The sequence below is a fragment of the Centroberyx affinis genome, unplaced genomic scaffold (genome assembly GCF_046629955.1).
Source record: "Centroberyx affinis isolate AG114_WGS23_722 - 3 ecotype Tasmania unplaced genomic scaffold, CSIRO-AGI_Caff_v1 ptg000202l_1, whole genome shotgun sequence".
Lineage (NCBI taxonomy): Eukaryota > Metazoa > Chordata > Actinopteri > Beryciformes > Berycidae > Centroberyx > Centroberyx affinis.
In genome coordinates, this window is record NW_027278894.1 from 613,396 (window position 1) to 631,143 (window position 17,748).

General features: G+C 40.8%; 1 protein-coding gene across 1 annotated transcript; it reads right to left on the reverse strand.

Annotated features, from left to right (window-relative positions):
• Positions 1–206: 206 nt before the first annotated feature.
• LOC139660996 (protein-glutamine gamma-glutamyltransferase 5-like) lies at positions 207–13,297 on the reverse strand. The gene is made up of 14 exons (XM_071539309.1): positions 13,254–13,297; positions 12,110–12,304; positions 11,416–11,652; positions 10,615–10,733; positions 10,369–10,497; positions 9,789–9,966; positions 8,580–8,715; positions 7,996–8,099; positions 7,548–7,781; positions 7,283–7,342; positions 5,586–5,798; positions 5,188–5,348; positions 4,250–4,389; positions 207–1,472 (listed from the first exon to the last, which is right to left on the reverse strand). Exons 1-14 carry the CDS (start codon positions 13,288–13,290, stop codon positions 1,316–1,318), a joined length of 2,100 nt encoding a protein of 699 aa, XP_071395410.1. The 5' UTR covers positions 13,291–13,297; the 3' UTR covers positions 207–1,315.
• Between the last annotated feature and the right edge of the window lie 4,451 nt (positions 13,298–17,748).

Sequence of the window (17,748 nt, forward strand, 5' to 3'; positions counted from 1 at the left end):
CTTAAATTATGGCTCAGAGTAAAAATGAGAATACCTCTACATGACAAGAAAAGCTAAATGTTTTAATTTAGTCTGAGACTAAACTGATTTGTGTCCTAGGGTGGCAAAATCCAATGACCGTGGCAGGGCAGAATGAAAGCTAAAGAAAATAACTGAGTTACAGTTACTGACACATTGACGTAGAAAAACAGTATCACATTTTATTTTCTTGGTGCTTAATAGTTAATCTGTGTGATTTGCAGAGAAAAAAACATCAGAAATAAGACAAAGACAAGGTGGACTGGGAGTGTTTTTAGGATACTCCAATGCTGCCACCTAGTGGTGTTACTGAGCTACAGTATTAAGTTTTTATTTAGAGTGAACCAGCTTCTCTTTACCTTTGACTTGTAAGCCAAGATCAGGGGTGCCAACTCACGAAACTCTAAGCAATGGCAAAGTCCCTGCATGTGATATCATTTCCATATCCACTAAACGTCACGGGACAAAGTGGAGCAATGACTGATGATTGACAAGATACTACTTTGTGGTCAATGTGACCACAAAGTGTGATTAGATGTATTGAACATTTGAAAGAAATTTGCCAACTTGGGCTTGAACTGTCAATTGATCTGCTAGTCGTTCATCAAGTCAATAGTCATTCTTTCCAGCCTTGCTTTGTGACCCATACATGGAGTTCACCTGCTCTTGGTGTCCACATGTATTCTGTGATTTTTTTTTCTTTTGCAAAGTGTGCTTATTACTGCCAGAGACAGCTGACCAGAGAAATCATTGTGGTGTGCTGTGGGAGGATTTTACTCAACAGTTAAAGGGACAGCAGTCTGTGAAACCTAGTTGCAAAGGGTTCCCACACACAACACTTTTTTATATTTCTCAGTTCCTTTTCTCCATCCTTTTCTAATGCTGTGTGTGGGAAATCTTTTCCACTTTGTATCATGACTTTACCCATTGCACCAGCGACCTTCTTTTTTTTACTTGCTCCTCTATAGTCTGTAAAATCTGCCTCACCCTACCTATTAACCCACGTAAAAGAATTTCATTAGTCTGGGTTTCAATAGAGAGTTTTAGTGTCCCATGATGGTCTTAATGCTGTTTCAGGCTTTTCCACTCTGACAAGAATAAAATACTGATTGAAGCACTGAATCCTTCGAATTTTTGGGGTATGAAAACTGTCCAATTTAAAGATGCTGGATATTAGCAAAAAAGTGTCACTTATTGGCAGCTTCGATTTAAAAATATCGGTATCTGTCAACCTTCAAAACCTCAGTCGGGGCAGTTGGGGTGGGGGGGCTCTGGTTGAGTTTCTCTCCATTAAGCATCATGCAGTCAGGACAGAGACTCTGTGGAAGCTCCTGGTGACAGCGGAGGGGCTGCTGCTGTGCGAGAGACTGGCCATCAGTAGTTTAGTCCCAGGCGAGGCGGCCATGATGGAGACCTTCTTCTCTATGCTGTGGCCTGGCTGCAGCAGGAGCATCCTGCGAGGGACAGAAGAGAAATGTGAAATCTTTTCGCAATACCCCTCTAGACACACACACACACACACACAGGTTATCGCCAAGGGGGGCATCCAACCATAAGGAAAAGACAGATTCAAACTCTTCCAAAGCCAAAGCCAAACATTCATAGAATAAGTTTGCAAAGAATTGACTGCACATTTTGTCCAGTAAACTCAAATTGAAGAGGAGGAAGAGAAAAAGAAGCGGAAAAGAGGAGAAGAAGATGAAGTCTTTCTACATGCCTGAGGAGAGGGCTACTAAGTATGTATGTATGTGATGAAGAAACCATAGTTAATATGACATTAACATCTGCCATTTGGTGGAGGCGTTCATCCAAAGCTGGTTACAGCACCATGAGCGCACACTCTTTTAGCATGGGCAGCCACATGGGAATTGAACCCCTAACCCTGGCTGTGCTAGTGCCTTGCTCTGCTCTCTGAACCAGAAAACCATATAGAGATGCAACAATGTTCTGCTCCAGCAGTTGTAAAAACATCAACATGCCTGACAACATTCCCAGACCACATTCCTCAGATACTTGGGCCACAAAACACATGTTTCATTCACTGCTCAAATGCAAAGCAGTGTCTGACAGTGTTGGAATGTGACCGGGGGACATGGTTGTCCTGACTAACCTGACTGTGGTCTTCAGCCAAATTCATTCAGAGCGGAGACAGTTCACTCTTTCACACCTGGACGCTATGAAACCTTGTGGTAAAAGTCATTGTCTACAAAGTAAAAGTTGTATTATTGTGAAAATGTACTTTTAACTATAAATTCTCACACCTGCTATTTTATGCGAATGAGCAGTGTTGGGCAAGTTACTGAAAATTAGTAATTAGTTACAGTTACTAGTTACTTCTCTCAAAAAGTAATTGAATTACTTTACCAATTACTGCATAATAAAAGTAATTAGTTACTAGGGAAAGTAACTTTTGCGTTACTTTTAAATGTCTGCTTCAATTCTCTTATTACACATAGCTATATTATTTTAGTGTTGCTGTGGCACAGTGTGGGACAAGACAACTGTCAAATGTTATCTATCACTGTACCCATTATCACTATGATGAAAAGGAAGTAGTGGAACAATAAAACACAATAGATATGTTTTGATAGGTGTATTTATTGTAGCCTCACAGGCCTTCAGATCAGCATTAGTTCACTGTGTGGGCTGAGTTACCGGACCGGTAGCAGTGTTGCCAACTCTTTTCCAAGGAAAGTAGCTATTGGCTGCTCAGAAAGTCGCTAGAAGCCGCCAGATGATGTCATACGATAATTTGCATATCAATATATAATGCTGCACTTGTTAAGCAGACCGCGGAGTAGCCTGGTTTAATATAATTGCTGACTCCGCCCACCAGGGCCAGTTTCAGCATACGCCGGTAACAATTACAAGTGGACCCTATCCTACAGCCCCTGCTGTGGGAAGCGCTGTGATCATCAGACTCTCTGGATTAGACAAGCAAGTAGAGAAAACCGGCATCAGCCGGACCAATTTTTTGCCAAATGCTTTGGGATTCAACACATTAACATTGCTTCCCATGGTCAGAAAAAGTCACCAGATTTGTTGCTAGTTGCTTTTGAGAAATAAAGTCTCCAGGGAGGTTGGTAGTCTTTTGATTCACTTGCTCCAACGTAAAGTCGGATGATCATAAACCGGATAATCCAGTAACGAGTTAACAAGCCCATTTAAATTTCAGTAATTATAATTGCGTTATTAATTTTAATTTGAAAACGTAATTCGTTACATTACTAGTTACTGCCAAAAGTAGTGTAATTACAGTACACTTTGTAACGCGTTATTCCCAACACTGCAAATGAGTATGGTGATGTCACACGACTGGAAATCAAACGTGTGGTTTTTCCCCTATTAGTTTCCATCATGCAATACAGTGATGTACAATGACATATATAGCTAAGTATTTTCTGATCATAAGACAACACATAACAGGCAACCCTAACCCTCTTTGTATGCATGCAACATGCTATAAGCTATGTTTGCTAATGGGACCAGTCACTAAAGGTTAATTATAGCAATCCAAATAGCCTAATGCTACTGTATTCTCCATAGAAGAGATGAAGGCCGATCAGCCAGCGAGCCAGAGAGCTGAGATAACATTCAAACAAACTGATAATTGATTAGATCTATATGTCACTGCCACAAAGGCACTGTGGGACTGGACACAATGGACTTGTTTGACCTTATCAGAGGACAATCAAAGGACAAATCCTGATCTGTGTCAGATTAAGCCAAACCCACATAACATTATCAACACACTCTCAAGATAGTATGACTACACTCTCACTTTCTCACTTTCTCTTTGATTCTGTATTAGGTCTATTTTTATTCATTTTATTTCTCCTTATCATTTTGCTGTGTGATATCGTTTTTTCTCCTTGTTAAGTTTTGTTGCTATATCATTTCTGTTATCCAATTCAATACTTTGTGATCTTGTTTTATGATTTTATGTGTGTAAATAAAAAAGCAAAGCAATAACAGATGTAATAGGTGGTGCAAATAGTTCCCAAAACCCATAGAAACCAACTTTAGTGACCAGTACTGTGTTTTTCTCCACCACTACCTGCTTTTTATGAACAGACTAGACTATAACACACTAAAATAGATAAAATATATTAAAATGACAGAATACAACACAATACAATGCAATACAATATACTTACTTGGTGTGGAATTTGTTTCTTATCAATGCACATTTCTTATACTGCCACTATAAGCATATCTGAAGCAGACATACCTGGTCTGGTGTTTGCCCTCTAACAAGCCAGATCCCTCCACAGTCAGCACAACTCCACTCAGAGCCTTGGTTAAGGTGTTGGTGAAGGATACCTGGACTGTGTACTCCTTCCTCATCTGGACACTGTCCCCTCCTTGGAGCTGTGGGACAAGCACAGTTAAAGGAAAACAGAGTTTTGAGAGATTGTCCTATTGATGATGGGAACACAGACACCAAAATCATCCAAGTCATCCAGTGTCACATTGTTCGATTTCTATTCAGATCAGAGCTATACCTTCATTAAATGTATTCTGGCAGCTATTACAATGGTATATGACATCCATTTTGGATTGGATGCACTTTCATTATAAGCTGAATGGTCTGAGACACTAGTGAAAATGCCATGCCAAATCGTTAATTCCTTATTAATGCAGTTCAAATCAATTATATTGACCTCAAGTCAAGGTGATTATGATCCAGATGTTCAGCTGGGCTGTACGGATCAACACACGGTGAAACAATTGATCATAGGAGTGTAGCTATGTTTTCCTGACAATCCACCCAAAAGTGGATAATTTTCTGTTCAAAAAGCGCTCAAAAAGCCCTCCAAATCTCCCCTTTTGACAAGACCTACAGTTAGGAGTTACAGTATATACCTGTTTTACTTCTCTTAGCGTGGCATTCCTGCTTTATTAGATCTGTTTCAGAGGAAAGTGCTCCTCTGATGTGAATTTTGGCCTCTCCATTACAATGACAAAAACTTCAAGATTGAATTTGGACTCACTTTGGCTAGGTATGGAGAGTTCCCATACCAATGCCCATGAAAGTGACGAGAAAGATGGAGAAGAGACAGAAAGGAAGACATTACCACATAAGTCACGGACAAGATTCAAACCCGTGACTTTAAGAGCGCAGGGTTAGCCTGCTAAGCCCTCAGGAAGCTGCAGTATGTGCTGTACCTCTATGGTTATCTGTGGAGAGATGATGTTGAACTCCTCTGTAGCCAGGACTCTCTCCTTGGTCCTCACATCCTTTATCACTACTGCCACGTTCACAATGTCCTCGCCTGCCAGGACGGACTCGTATTCAGAGGGAGGGATGGCGTGGTGGAGCGTCAAAACTGCAGCAGAGAAGAGAAAGGATGAGGAAGAATTGATGTGAGAACAAGCCGAGTCAGATAGAAGTTGCAATCGATTGACGCGGGTTTCTGAAGGAGGAGCTGCTACTTTATCCATGCTACTTGAGCTAACCGTTCCCACACCTTCAAACTGCATGCAGAGACATAAAAATGGCATCCATGAGTTCGTCTGACTCTAAGTAGGAAAAATAACTAAATACCCCCCCCCCCCCCCCTCACCTTCACCCGGCTGTATGTGCAGCTCTCTGTGCGTCTTCCAGAAGCTCTCCTGTGGGCTGCTGCAGTACTGTTTGAGCTGAGCGTTGAGGTGCTCCACCAGCACCCTGCGGCGGCTCGCCCGGTTCGTGACAGTCACACACACGCAGATGTTCTCACCCGCCAACGGCACCCTCTCTATCTGTAGGGACACCTCCAAATTGGGTGACACTCCTCCTGGAGAAGAAAGGGCTATGACAAAAATTGAAAAAGCTTCTAAAAAATCATGGCAATAAAGACATGAACGTCTCTCTTCACACTGTAAAAAATGAGACTGAAGATGAGATTTCCTCTTACACTGCTACAAATATCTTCCTATCAGAGACGTGTATTTCAAATAGATGTCAGATAAACATAACGAAAAGATTACATTTGTTTCAGGTGAAGAGGGAGAGAACGAGGGTGAGAGAGAGAGAGTGAGAGATAAAGAACGAGAGAGGGGGATGAGAAGAGGAGATACAGTGCTGAAATGTGGCACTTGAAAGCATTTTTAGTGCCGCACCTGTATTAACGAATGGGCTGAATGAAATGTCAGGATGTGAGGAAGCTGCCATTGCTATTATGGAAGTGAGAGTGAAAAAAACAATGGCATCAAATTAAAATGTCAAAACGCTCAATAGAGAAGCAAAATGCTTATTTTTTCCACTGAGATAACAAAAAACTCCATTAATTACTTGCATCGGAATGTCCGCACAGTAACTTTCATCCCCAGTTCTCCTCTCTCTGTCTTTCTTTCTCTACCTCTGCCTTCCTCTCTCTCTCTGCATATTATACTGAACAAAAATATAAACACAACACTTTTGTTTTTGCTCCCATTTTTCATGAGTTGAAATAAAAGATTGAATACTTTTTCTATGCACACAAAAGGCTTATTTCTCTCAAATTTTGTTCACAAATTTGTTTAAATCTGTGTTAGTGAGCACTTCTCCTTTGGCAAGATAATCCATCCACCTGACAGGTGTGGCACAGCCCAAGGCACACCACTCTAAACTGTGGCCACTCTAAACTGTGCAGTTTTTATTACACAACACAATGCCACAGATGTCGCAAGTTTTGAATGCAGGAATGTCCACCAGAGCTCATGTTGCAGCCATTGAAGAGGAGTGGACCAACACTCCACAGGCCACAATCAACAACCTGATCAACTCTATGCGAAGGAGATGTGTTGCACTGCATGAGGCAAATGGTGGTCACACCAGATACTGACTGGTTTTCAAAAAATGCATATCTGTAGCCCTAGTCATGTGAGATCTATAATTCAATGCCTAATAAATGTATTTTTTCAAGATAAAACTGCACATTTTAGAGTGGCCTTTTATTGTGACCAGCCCAAGGCACACCTGTGCAATAATCATGCTGTTTAATCAGTATCTTGATATGCCACACCTGTCAGGTGGATGGATTATCTTGCCAAAGGAGAAGTGCTCACTAACACGGATTTAAACAAATTTGTGAACAAAATTTGAGAGAAATAAGCCTTTTGTGTGCATAGAAAAAGACTTAGATCTTTTATTTCAACTCATGAAAAATGGGAGCAAAAACAAAAGTGTTGCGTTTATATTTTTGTTCAGTATAAAATGCAAAATAACTTCCATTTTAAACTCTGTGTGTGTATATATGTATGTTTGCATGGGGAAAAGAGGGTAAAGATGCTCTCTTACGTAGAGACTGAGTTTTGCACATTCTGTGTTGTGCATTGACTGCAGCTGTTGCATGGCCTTCTGAAAAAAGAAAAGAAAAAAAAATACATCAGACATCTGGAGAACATCTTATACAGTAGGCATTCAGACTCTCACTGCCTCTACATGACATTTTACATTTTAGACTATGCCGTTATCCACATTGATTATTTTGTGAATCTTTTCATAAACCTCAGTAAATCTCTCTTTCTCTGGTAAGCTTTACGGACAGAAGACTCCCTCTTACTCCTCTTATAAGCCCGCGTCAGGTTCTCTGGCCTATCTGAGCCGATGCTCTTGGTGTAGATCAGCTGTCCCACCCACTGGGTGTCCACCCTCCTCCCCACCACCAGGCCGCCGCGCACGATCAGCCGGACGACGTCGGCGTCCACGGAGGCGTAGACGAACGAGGTGTCGTACGGGACGCCCAGGCAGCCTCGCTGGATGGCGACCACCGGGCAAGGGCCGCAGCAGAATATCCCTGCAGAGAGAGAGAGAGAGAGAGAGAGAGAGAGAGAGAGAGAGAGACTATGCGATAGGCAAGTGTTTTGGCTACTAGCTCGCAAGCTACAATTGAGAGGTCAAACTTAAATAGTCTGAGAGAGACTCTGTTTACAAATTGTTATCCCTTAAAACTTGCGCTAAATGCATCTTCTTCTTACTTCTGGTTATTCTGACAGTCCGTTCTCACCCACCTGCACTCTTCTCCTGGGGAGTCGGGTCCACTACCTGCCAGCCGTCAAACCCCGGACCCAGGTCTGGTCTCCTCATCCAGCACTCCACCCACACATGGAAGTTCCTGAAAGAAGACACACAGGCACAGACACACACACACACGCTAAGCAAATGTATCAGAACACACATGCATGCACGCACACAGGAATTGATACACACGAAAACACACTTGCATGTAACCAAAAATACAAATTTGCACAAAAAACACACTCACAGGGCACACACACACTTACCATGCAAATGCAACACACATGGACATACACAAACACATGCAAGCAGACACAGATATGCACACACACACACAAAGGTCTATTCATCTCTATATGCAATAGTTCAAACCATCAAAATCTAAGTTAATGTTACCTTTGACAAGAATGTGTTTTATTGAAAGTTTCAAAGAATCAATATGGGGCTACAAAATGTAAAATTCTATTCTATTCAAATATGAGTTGTGAAATCATCTCGATAGCTATGGGAAAGATTAACCGTTATCTTTCTGGTTTGTGAGCAAGGAATGTAGCAGGGGTTCAGCGAGGAGACCAACCAGATGCTGTCCTTTGACAGGCCGACTTTCTCCCCTCTGGTAGAGTAAATCTCTTCAATTTTCAGGTTCCCATTGGTGTCATGGGCCGCGTTGAAAACCGTCACAACTCTGGAAGGGATCCCCAACACTCTCATCACTGGGAAAAAAGATTTTGTCTTTAACACTAGAAGGACCAGGCTTCTGAAACATGCACTACAGCCAAGGTTAGGCCTGCATAGTGAAAATACAAATGACACAACTGAATTAGCAAAGCCTATTTCTGGACCCATGATAATTTTCTAATGAAGGAGAATAAACGATCCAGTAATTTGCTTATATAATTGGGATATAGACAAAAGCGCAGAACGAGTTAAGTAAATATGATTTACTGTGTCTAGATAAATTCAGAAGTCATTTCATAGTGAATTCAGTGCACTGAGGCTTTTTGGAAAACCAGCGTAAAATGTTAAGACCATAATTGGGCAGCTTTTGGAGCTAATGTAGATGGATAATGTTGCTTTCTGCAGGCATGAGGCACTGGTAACTGGGATTAAACCAGTGTAGATAATAGTCACGCTAAAAGGATCCAAAGTATAGTGAAAAATATAAAAATGTTTTCTGAGTTCTCCGAACAAAACTAAACACTATTTATCTTATCCTACAGACACTACCAAGACAGTTCACAGTCACACGAAACCTCTTTAAGTATGTTATAAAAGTTTAAGTATGTTATAGACTTCACTGCATATTTACAAAGACAACATTACAGTTACTAGTTATGTCTTATCCAGGGTGACCTCGAAGTGAGCGGGTAAGGTTCCAGTGTGTTTCTCAAGCCAAGAAAGACAGACATGGGGTCGCGGATATCAAACCTGTGACCTTTCAGGTTAGGGAGGGTCGTTGGGTGGCAGGGTGACAAAACCACCACGAATGGAAAAAGAAGTAATTGTCATTTCTATTTTATATTTTTACTTTGACCGGGAATTTCTTCGTCAAATTCGCCAGTTGGCTAACCGCGGTTAAACAGTTTAGCTAACTGCTAACCTAGTTAGCTGTAAGTTAGTTCTTTGGCTCCGGTGAAAGTGGCCCAATTGTTACCTATGATATTTCAAATATTTGGGAGAAATTAATATTATCTTGTCACCTATATACTCCCACTCACATGCCGACCTCACGCATTTACTTTGAACACGTCTTCCCACAAAGCAAAGTCTCGACTTCTCGCCGTACCTGTGCAGAGGACGGAGGCGAACACCCAGCACTGTCCGTAGCGCACCGGGCAGCAGTTGGAGGAGAGCCAGCGGTGGAGGATGTCCGCGCTGCCGCTCCACTCTGTGGGCCGGACCCCGCCTCTGTAGCTGCCCTCCCACCTGCCCTCCACCAGCCCCAGGTCATCATTACAGTTCACCTGGGACCGACAGGAGAGACGTTAAGACCATTCTTTCTTTCTTTCTTTCTTGCTTGCTTGCTTGCTTTCTTAAAATGCACTTTTAATGTGATGAACTTTTATGACTTGTCCTTTCCCTTGAGTTTCTTGCTTTGCTGTTATGTTTTTTGCTTTACTGATGTTGTTGCTTGGTTTCCTTTGTTGTATTTATTTGCTCCTTTGTACAGCACTTTGTGACTATTTTTTTCTTTTTTCTATTTTTCTTTGTGTGAGGGAGAGCAAAAGAAACAAAAGAGACAAAAAGACAGGGAATGACAAATTTGTGTGCATGTATGTGAGTGTGAGTGTGAGTGAGTGTGTGTGTGTGTGTGTGTGTGTGTGTGTGTGTGTGTGTGTGTGTGTGTGTGTGTGTTCTGCCCTCACCATAGCGCACACCACCCTGCTGAGGTAGACAGGGTCTGCTCGGCGAACGTAGTCTCTCTGCTTGTCTCTGAGATGCTGTGGGCTGACCTGCAGCAACTTCAGACAGGCCTCCAGGACGCCCGGCTCGTACTGCACACACACACACACACACACACACACGATTCACATAGCGATCATGCTTTATCTGCTGCTGATATTGCTATGATTATGCATTCACAGTGGTGTCATCCATGCAGTCTGACCCACCTGACCAAATGACCAGGGCCTTTTACAGATGTTCAGATGCGTGCCCATGTACACCAACCCAAAATCACTCTTGACATACTCCTGTATCTGGACATCCAGGGGCATGTACACTGCATCATCTGAATGGCATTGGCAGGGTTGTGGAATGGCAGATTACAACAGAATGATAGCAATCTAATGATCAGACTCTGGTAACTGTAATCTGTTGAAACACTGTAATCAAATTACAAATCCTTTAAAAAAACATAGGTGATTCCATGTTGGAGTACTTTTATAATAACATTTTCTTTAGTGTAAAAAGGCATTTTGTTTATGAGACTATAGACTCGAGTCAGACTCAAGTCAATTTTGATTGCTCGATACTTGACTTGATGCATGAATACTTGAGACTTGACTTGAGTTGAGTTCTGGTGACTTGGGACTTGACTTTGACTTGTACTTTGATGACTTGAAAAGGTTTCTAAAGTCTTGATTTGAGATCTTGTATAAATGACTTAGATTGAAAGTGATGAGATTTGTTCCAGCAGACGACTGAATTTAAATTCTGTTTTCTGAATTTGTATGGAATGATTGAATTTATTGAAGCTGAAACTGAAATCGAACTCATGATGCTCTTACCAAGTTTCTATCCTATTAAAACCATATTGCATTGAAAAGTCCTAGATATTTAGTTTTCTTTAAGATATTAAATTGATACTGGACTCTTGATTTGTTCTGACTTGACTTTGTTATCTACATTTAGACTTGAGACTTGACTTGAGACTTGAGCCTCAAGAATTGAGACTGACTTAGGACACGTACCCTTCAGCCAAGGGTTGCAGAGCAGCACGAAGCTGCCCACTGCGTAGCTCCGTTTGTCCCATGCGGTCTCTATGTGGACCAGCAGGTCGTAGAGAGCCACCGAGGACAGAGCGGGGGAGCAGAGGTGGACGATGACCGACTGACGGTGCATGTCTCCTGGGTAGATCTGGGCCGTCCAGCTCAGGGAGTCAGGCATCTCCCTGAAGAAATGGACCGGGATCCTCTCCGATAGACCGCCTGTAAGGTGAGAGGAGGAATTAGTTAAGGAGGGAGAGGAAAGCATCATGCATTCACTTCCATTTTTTGACCGATTCAAGGTTTCAAACAGACCTTCAATTACATTAGTTAGTTACAACCTTCATTACCTGTCCTGTCCTGTCCTGTCCTGTCCTTTTCTACTATTCCATTCACTTATTTTTATTCACTTCTGTTCGCTTGTTTGGCTTTTCCACCCTGCAGGAATACGACCTGGTGGCTCAGTTGGCTAGTGGCCTTGGAACTTTGTCACATGTCATCTCTGTCTCATGTCTTTCCTGTCTTTTTACTATATTACTGCCCAATAAAGCAAAAAATAAAAGAATAAAATTCTGGGGGAAACACTGAATCCTGTTTTTTTTTGCCATGAAAATGATCAAATTTCAAGATATTGAGTATCAACGCAAAATATCATCTATCAGCCACCTAGCTTCAGTACCTATCCAAACCTCCAAGACCAAGTCCTCAGAGTGGGGGTTCCACGCCCGGCTGCGGAACAGCAGGGTGAGCTTGAACGGTTTCCCGCGGCGCACCACCAGGTGCTGGCCGCTGAGCCCCAGTGTGTCGTGGGAAACGTGGTTTTCGTGGCGCTCGAGGTTGACATACTTCAGTCGGCAACGGTCATTATCTGTGCCTGGAAGAAAACAAAAAACAAAAAAAGAAAACACATGTCTTGTTATGAAGACCTGCGCCCACCTGAATCTAAATACTGTAGGCTTTTCTGTATTCAAACCCAGGATGCTGGTGGCTTTTATTTTGACATCAGGTATTTATTTTGACATCAGGTACATGTACAGACTGAATAGTTGGATCGCCTGCTGCTGTTGGAGAATACAGAATGGATATCCAGGATACTCAACACAAGTGTGTGTGTGTGTTGGGCGGAATAGAATAGAATAGAATAGAATAGAATAGAATAGAATAGGTCTAATTGTCCACAAAAGGCAGAAAACTGGCTTTTGCTTCTCCTGAGATACAACACTGACACATCAACACACAACATATAATGTATATCACACACATTAAAACATAGGATATGGATTGAAGGTCTCTGATCCACATTGCATGTTGAACACCTGTGCTGCCTGCTATGACAGATCATCGTGGGACCTCTCTGTCACATACTTTCACCAGACCATCCTCACATTCTTGTATAATTACAGTATGACCACATACTTTGCAAACGTGCTACTTACAATCATAACTCCTGTCTGTGTAGATTTATTAGCATGTTCCAGTGAGGAAAAAACACCCATGTTGTCAATCAGTTGTAGAAGAAACGCAGAAATCCTTAAGTAAAAGTAGAAGTATCCAGATAGAAAAGTTAAAGTACTCAGTTTAAAACTCAACTAAAGGGGAATTACACTCAATTTAAGGACGCACGTGTTATTCCTCTGATAGAGAATGAATTGAGGAAGATGGTAGATGGGACAGGTGTGCAGAGCTGACGATACTAGAGAATAGAGGCTCAAACAATCTGTGGGTCCATCCAATCATTCTCCCATTCATTGTCTATGGAGCAGAACAGGTGCTACACACCTCTCCCATGTCTTTTCTCTGCTGAGAGACAGCAGTGGACTCACCGGGGATGTTGTGTCTCGTTTGTTGCATGCAGTCCATGGTCTGACAGCGAGTGCCACAGGTGGCCGAAGGAATGAGAGAGACTCCACCTCCCCACCGATAGAGATCTCTCTGTCTTTCTCTTCCTCTCTGCTACTCTTCCGACATGTTGACAATTATTAAGCCAGTGGAGCTGACAGTGGCCTGGGGAGCTACAGGTGGAATCTGCTTATATGTTAACACAAGGGTTCTGCACCTTTTTTTTTCTCCTTGACAATGCATAGTTAGAATTGATTTTAACAGCAGTTTGACCCCCAAATTAAACATGAAAAATGAATACTAATCAAAAACTAGAAGACAGTACAGGAGGTATATTTAATGGAGAAACAATGAAGAAGCCTTTAACAAAAGGTGGGATCTGGGAAAAAATAAACTTTACTAAAAAGGGGAGGGAAAGTAAGGGAAAAACCCCTGCATCACAAATCCCTGAAAGGAATTCAAATATTTGTTTTCATCAAATGGCAATTGTTGTTTTTTTTATTTCTTCCTCATCTTATTCTTGATTTGTATTTTTAATTCATTAGATGTAATGAAAATGAAAATGAAATGTGTAAATGTGGTCCTTTTCTTCTTACTCTTTTTTACTGTATGCATACTGTATATTAAAAAATTAATTGTGTTTATAGACAAATGATATTCTGAGAATATAATTGATTAGTTTTATGTGGGCAGTTGTTTGGTTTATGATGATCACCAGCTGGAGGTCATACTTCATCACTGCTGATAAAGTTACTGCCATAAGAGAAGTGATGAAAATAGTTTCCAAAGAGTCAATACTAACATTTTATTTCATAGAGTATGGCTCCCCCTAGCTGCACATGAGACTGCATTTATTTCTATGTCTGTTATTGCTATGTTGTGTTATTGCTGCCATTTTTAATCCCCAGGTCCCAGCCCACCACATTCCCAATGATGATGCTCACACTTAAGACAATGAAAATTTCTGTAACTATTATAATAAGCACCATCTCATAACGTCTTGGTCTATCTGAGAAATCACTCTACTTGCATTTATTTTTCCCACAGCTTATTGGCTGTGGTTCTTACTTCATTACAATCATCTTTTACTCAATTATGGCAAATTGATGCCAGTGGCAAAATGGAATCCTTGTCATTTTGGTGTTGCAATAATCAGTTTCTAGTGTAAAGAGTAATCACCTTTGTATCACAGGAAGAACACAAGGCATTCCACTAATGGATCAAATCAAAATAGTTACTTTTTATTTCTGTCAAAGGAAATTTGATACAAAAGGGCATACTGGGGTCCATTGATAATTCCGCAAGTACAAACTTTTTCTCATTTACCCAGTATGTAGCGACAAAAATAAAGTGTGTAATAATGGTGGAGAAAAGGAAAGCACTTAAAGATTATGTGATTGATTGTTAAGTTGCTGGATAAGCCCTAGTTTCCCTTAAAAGCACTTTGAACAGCGTTTGAGTCAGGGTCGGTGTCAATTCACTTCCACTTCTGTTACAATATAGTGAATTGGGAATGCAGTTCAATAATTTAATTTCCTATCACTTGCCAACAGATTGACAAGTGTTTTGTGTCAAATGTATGCCCCTACTGAAAAAGACAACTTTGTATAAAACATGAATACATATCCTTTGCAGTCGTTTTAACTGAAGGTGATTTGATTCCAACCCTGGTGTGAATATGATTTTGGAGTCTGTCAAAACACACTGTAGATCAACTAGGTCAATTGCTCTGAGTTATACAAACCTCTTCAAAAGAAACACTTCAAAAACCACACACAAAAAAAAAAACCACACCCGGAAACATTTCACACACTCACCATGACCAAACAAAAAATCCTGATTTGAGTATTAATCAACACTTTTTTTTCCCTCCTCAATAAGGCACTGCATTTGTCCTGCAGAAAACAAACAAAAAAAAACAAAACAGTCGTGACGCAAACTTCATGATAGTGACGAGATAAAATGGACATCTCACATTCAGCGAAGCAACGTCGATTAGTTCAGCTGCCGGTGAAAGTCAAACCAAAGGCCGAGACAGACGGAAGAAAATATTATTTTCGATACATTTTCAGGGTTATATGGGTTATAAACTAAGCTTGACACTGATGTGCCTCAGAACACTGCTGTCAGTTTAAAGTTGTGTATGTCTTCAGATGGATAGCCATGTATTTTTAAAATTACATTGAATTTTGAGTTTTCCTATTAACCACAGGGTCATGACCCTTGGCCAGAGCATAAAGGATTAAGCAAGCTGTTAATTCCAGACTAGAAGGAATGGAAAAAACCTGTAGTTACAAGGTTTTCACACAGAGTGACAGCCAGAGGCACCCTAAGGCTCGACCACAGTACATGTGAAACCTTACATGAGCAATGCTGCCTGCAATATGGATGAGGTTCAGCAAATCAGCTGGGAAAAATCAATGTTCAAAAGTCAGTCTAAATTAGAAATGTAATCAAAAGATATCTGTAATAACATCATCTTATTGGCAGAATTACCCATTCCAAAGATTGCACATGTATAATGGCAGATGATAGAACAGAGAGATACATTTTCCATAATGACAAAAACAACAACAACATGGCAAAATTAAATGCACTACAAATAATGGGAAAGGGTCATTTACAAAAGAAATACTTCTGGTTAACTTTACACCATTACATGACACATTTATCGTTGCATGATTTGTTTGGATCTGTGACTATTATGGGAACATACCACTTTTACATGGTGTAAAATTCCCTCCCTGCCAGAAAATGGCTGAAAAAATTTGTACCTTTTTTTTTTCTATCAACACCCTTTCAAATAAATACAAAGTTCAAAAATACAAAATGTCTCTCTCACACACACACACGCACACACACACACACACATTAAAACCCATTACTTGGGGAATGCGAAAACATGTTAGCTTACATTAACTTAGAAGGAAAAATTATGATGCAGACATTTCAAAATTGCTCTAAAGCGGACGAGAGACAGTAAGTTGCAGGACAGTATTTCATCTCACGGAATACATGATGTAAAAACCATGTAAAAGCCTCTTGGTTATTGCTGATTATTTGAATCTATAAGTGAAAAAAATCGACCAAAGCATGTGACGAGATATGACTGATATGAAGATATGAAGTCTGGTGTGACCGCTGTACAAAAACATGAGAGAATGCAAGGAGGAATTGATCCTTTGGGGCCAAGATAAGAGATCCTAGGTGAACACATTCACCTAGTAGAAGTCATTGATTTAAGGCATGAACATTAACTTTCTGCACCGATTTTAAATGCACATACTGAACGAAAACAGGGCGTCCCCTGTTCTGAAAACCTTTCATCACTTCCACATAACCGTTCCTGAAGTTATCACCGCCCCACGCTGATTAGAGTGGGAAAAGCGAGGATGTGGCTGTGCTTTTATTCACCCGTTACAATACAAAAAACACCAGTGAGTGCTTTCAGAAGACAAGCAATGAAGGGTGTATTGTATATTAGGATCAATTAGCCTTCTATGAGTCAAGAGCCCAAAACTACAGGAATCCGATTCAAATTCTCACTTGGACCCCTGCCTGAAAAATCACTGTCCTAAAGTGTTTTCTGAACCTGTGAAAAAATCTACTGCTGACCCACACACTTTGCACCATTAAAATGCATCTAGAACACTTACACTCTTACACTTGTTTAAGTCTGTCTGCATCAAAAACATTGATTAAAGACTTCGCGCCGCTCCGCACACCTGAGACTATGGCTAAACGCCTAGCTAACTAATAGAGAACTTATTCAGTATTAGTTTTTACACGCCGGCAGAACTCCAGCAGGCTATTATTCCCTGGTTTCCTGAACACCAATACAAGAATACCTTGACATTTTAAACCCATACACTTGCCACACTACGGAAAAGTTGCCGCATTTGTCGTTTAGGCTTGTTAGCAGTGCTCACTGAAACCAAACAAGCTTTCTCCAAACACCCACAGGACAAATTTAGAATCTGTTTTCAAGTGTCTTGTGAAGAAAACTAACCAATATTCAAAATATCAAGGTATCCCTTTATCATTTGTTTGAATAGAGATGAGGGTCCAGTTACCCAAAAGCATCTTAGTCCTTACTTTGTGTTCAGCCTGCCAGCAAATGAATCCACTTCCAGTGACTAATCATGTTTGTGGTGTCATTTTTCACCAATTGCAATTAATTAGACAGTAACAGGTGACTATGTAATTCTAGTCATCATGTGGCCAAGTTTGGGCCATGATACCTTGAATGTCATGGATGTCAATTGCAGAGAAGCCTAAAATATTCTGATTAAATAACAGGTCATATATGCATCTACTAGTAAGTACTAGACACTAATCGTGACCGGCCCTTCCCTGGCTTCAACATTCTCCAGGGAGGAGATCTTCCAGTCTTTTTCAGGATTTCAGTTTGTTTTTTTTTTCTTTTTTTTTTGGACAAACAAATATTTTTTTCCCCCTGTCCTCTCTTCTGTTTTTGTG

Coding starts and splice junctions, on each gene's coding strand:
- LOC139660996 (XM_071539309.1), bottom strand. CDS start 13,290: ATGGACTGCATGCAACAAACGAGACACAACATCCCCG. Junction 5,799..7,282: donor GTGCAAAACTCAGTCTCTAC/GTAAGAGAGCAT, acceptor TTTCTTCTCCAG/GAGGAGTGTCACCCAATTTG. Junction 4,390..5,187: donor CTCCACAGATAACCATAGAG/GTACAGCACATA, acceptor CTTGTCCCACAG/CTCCAAGGAGGGGACAGTGT.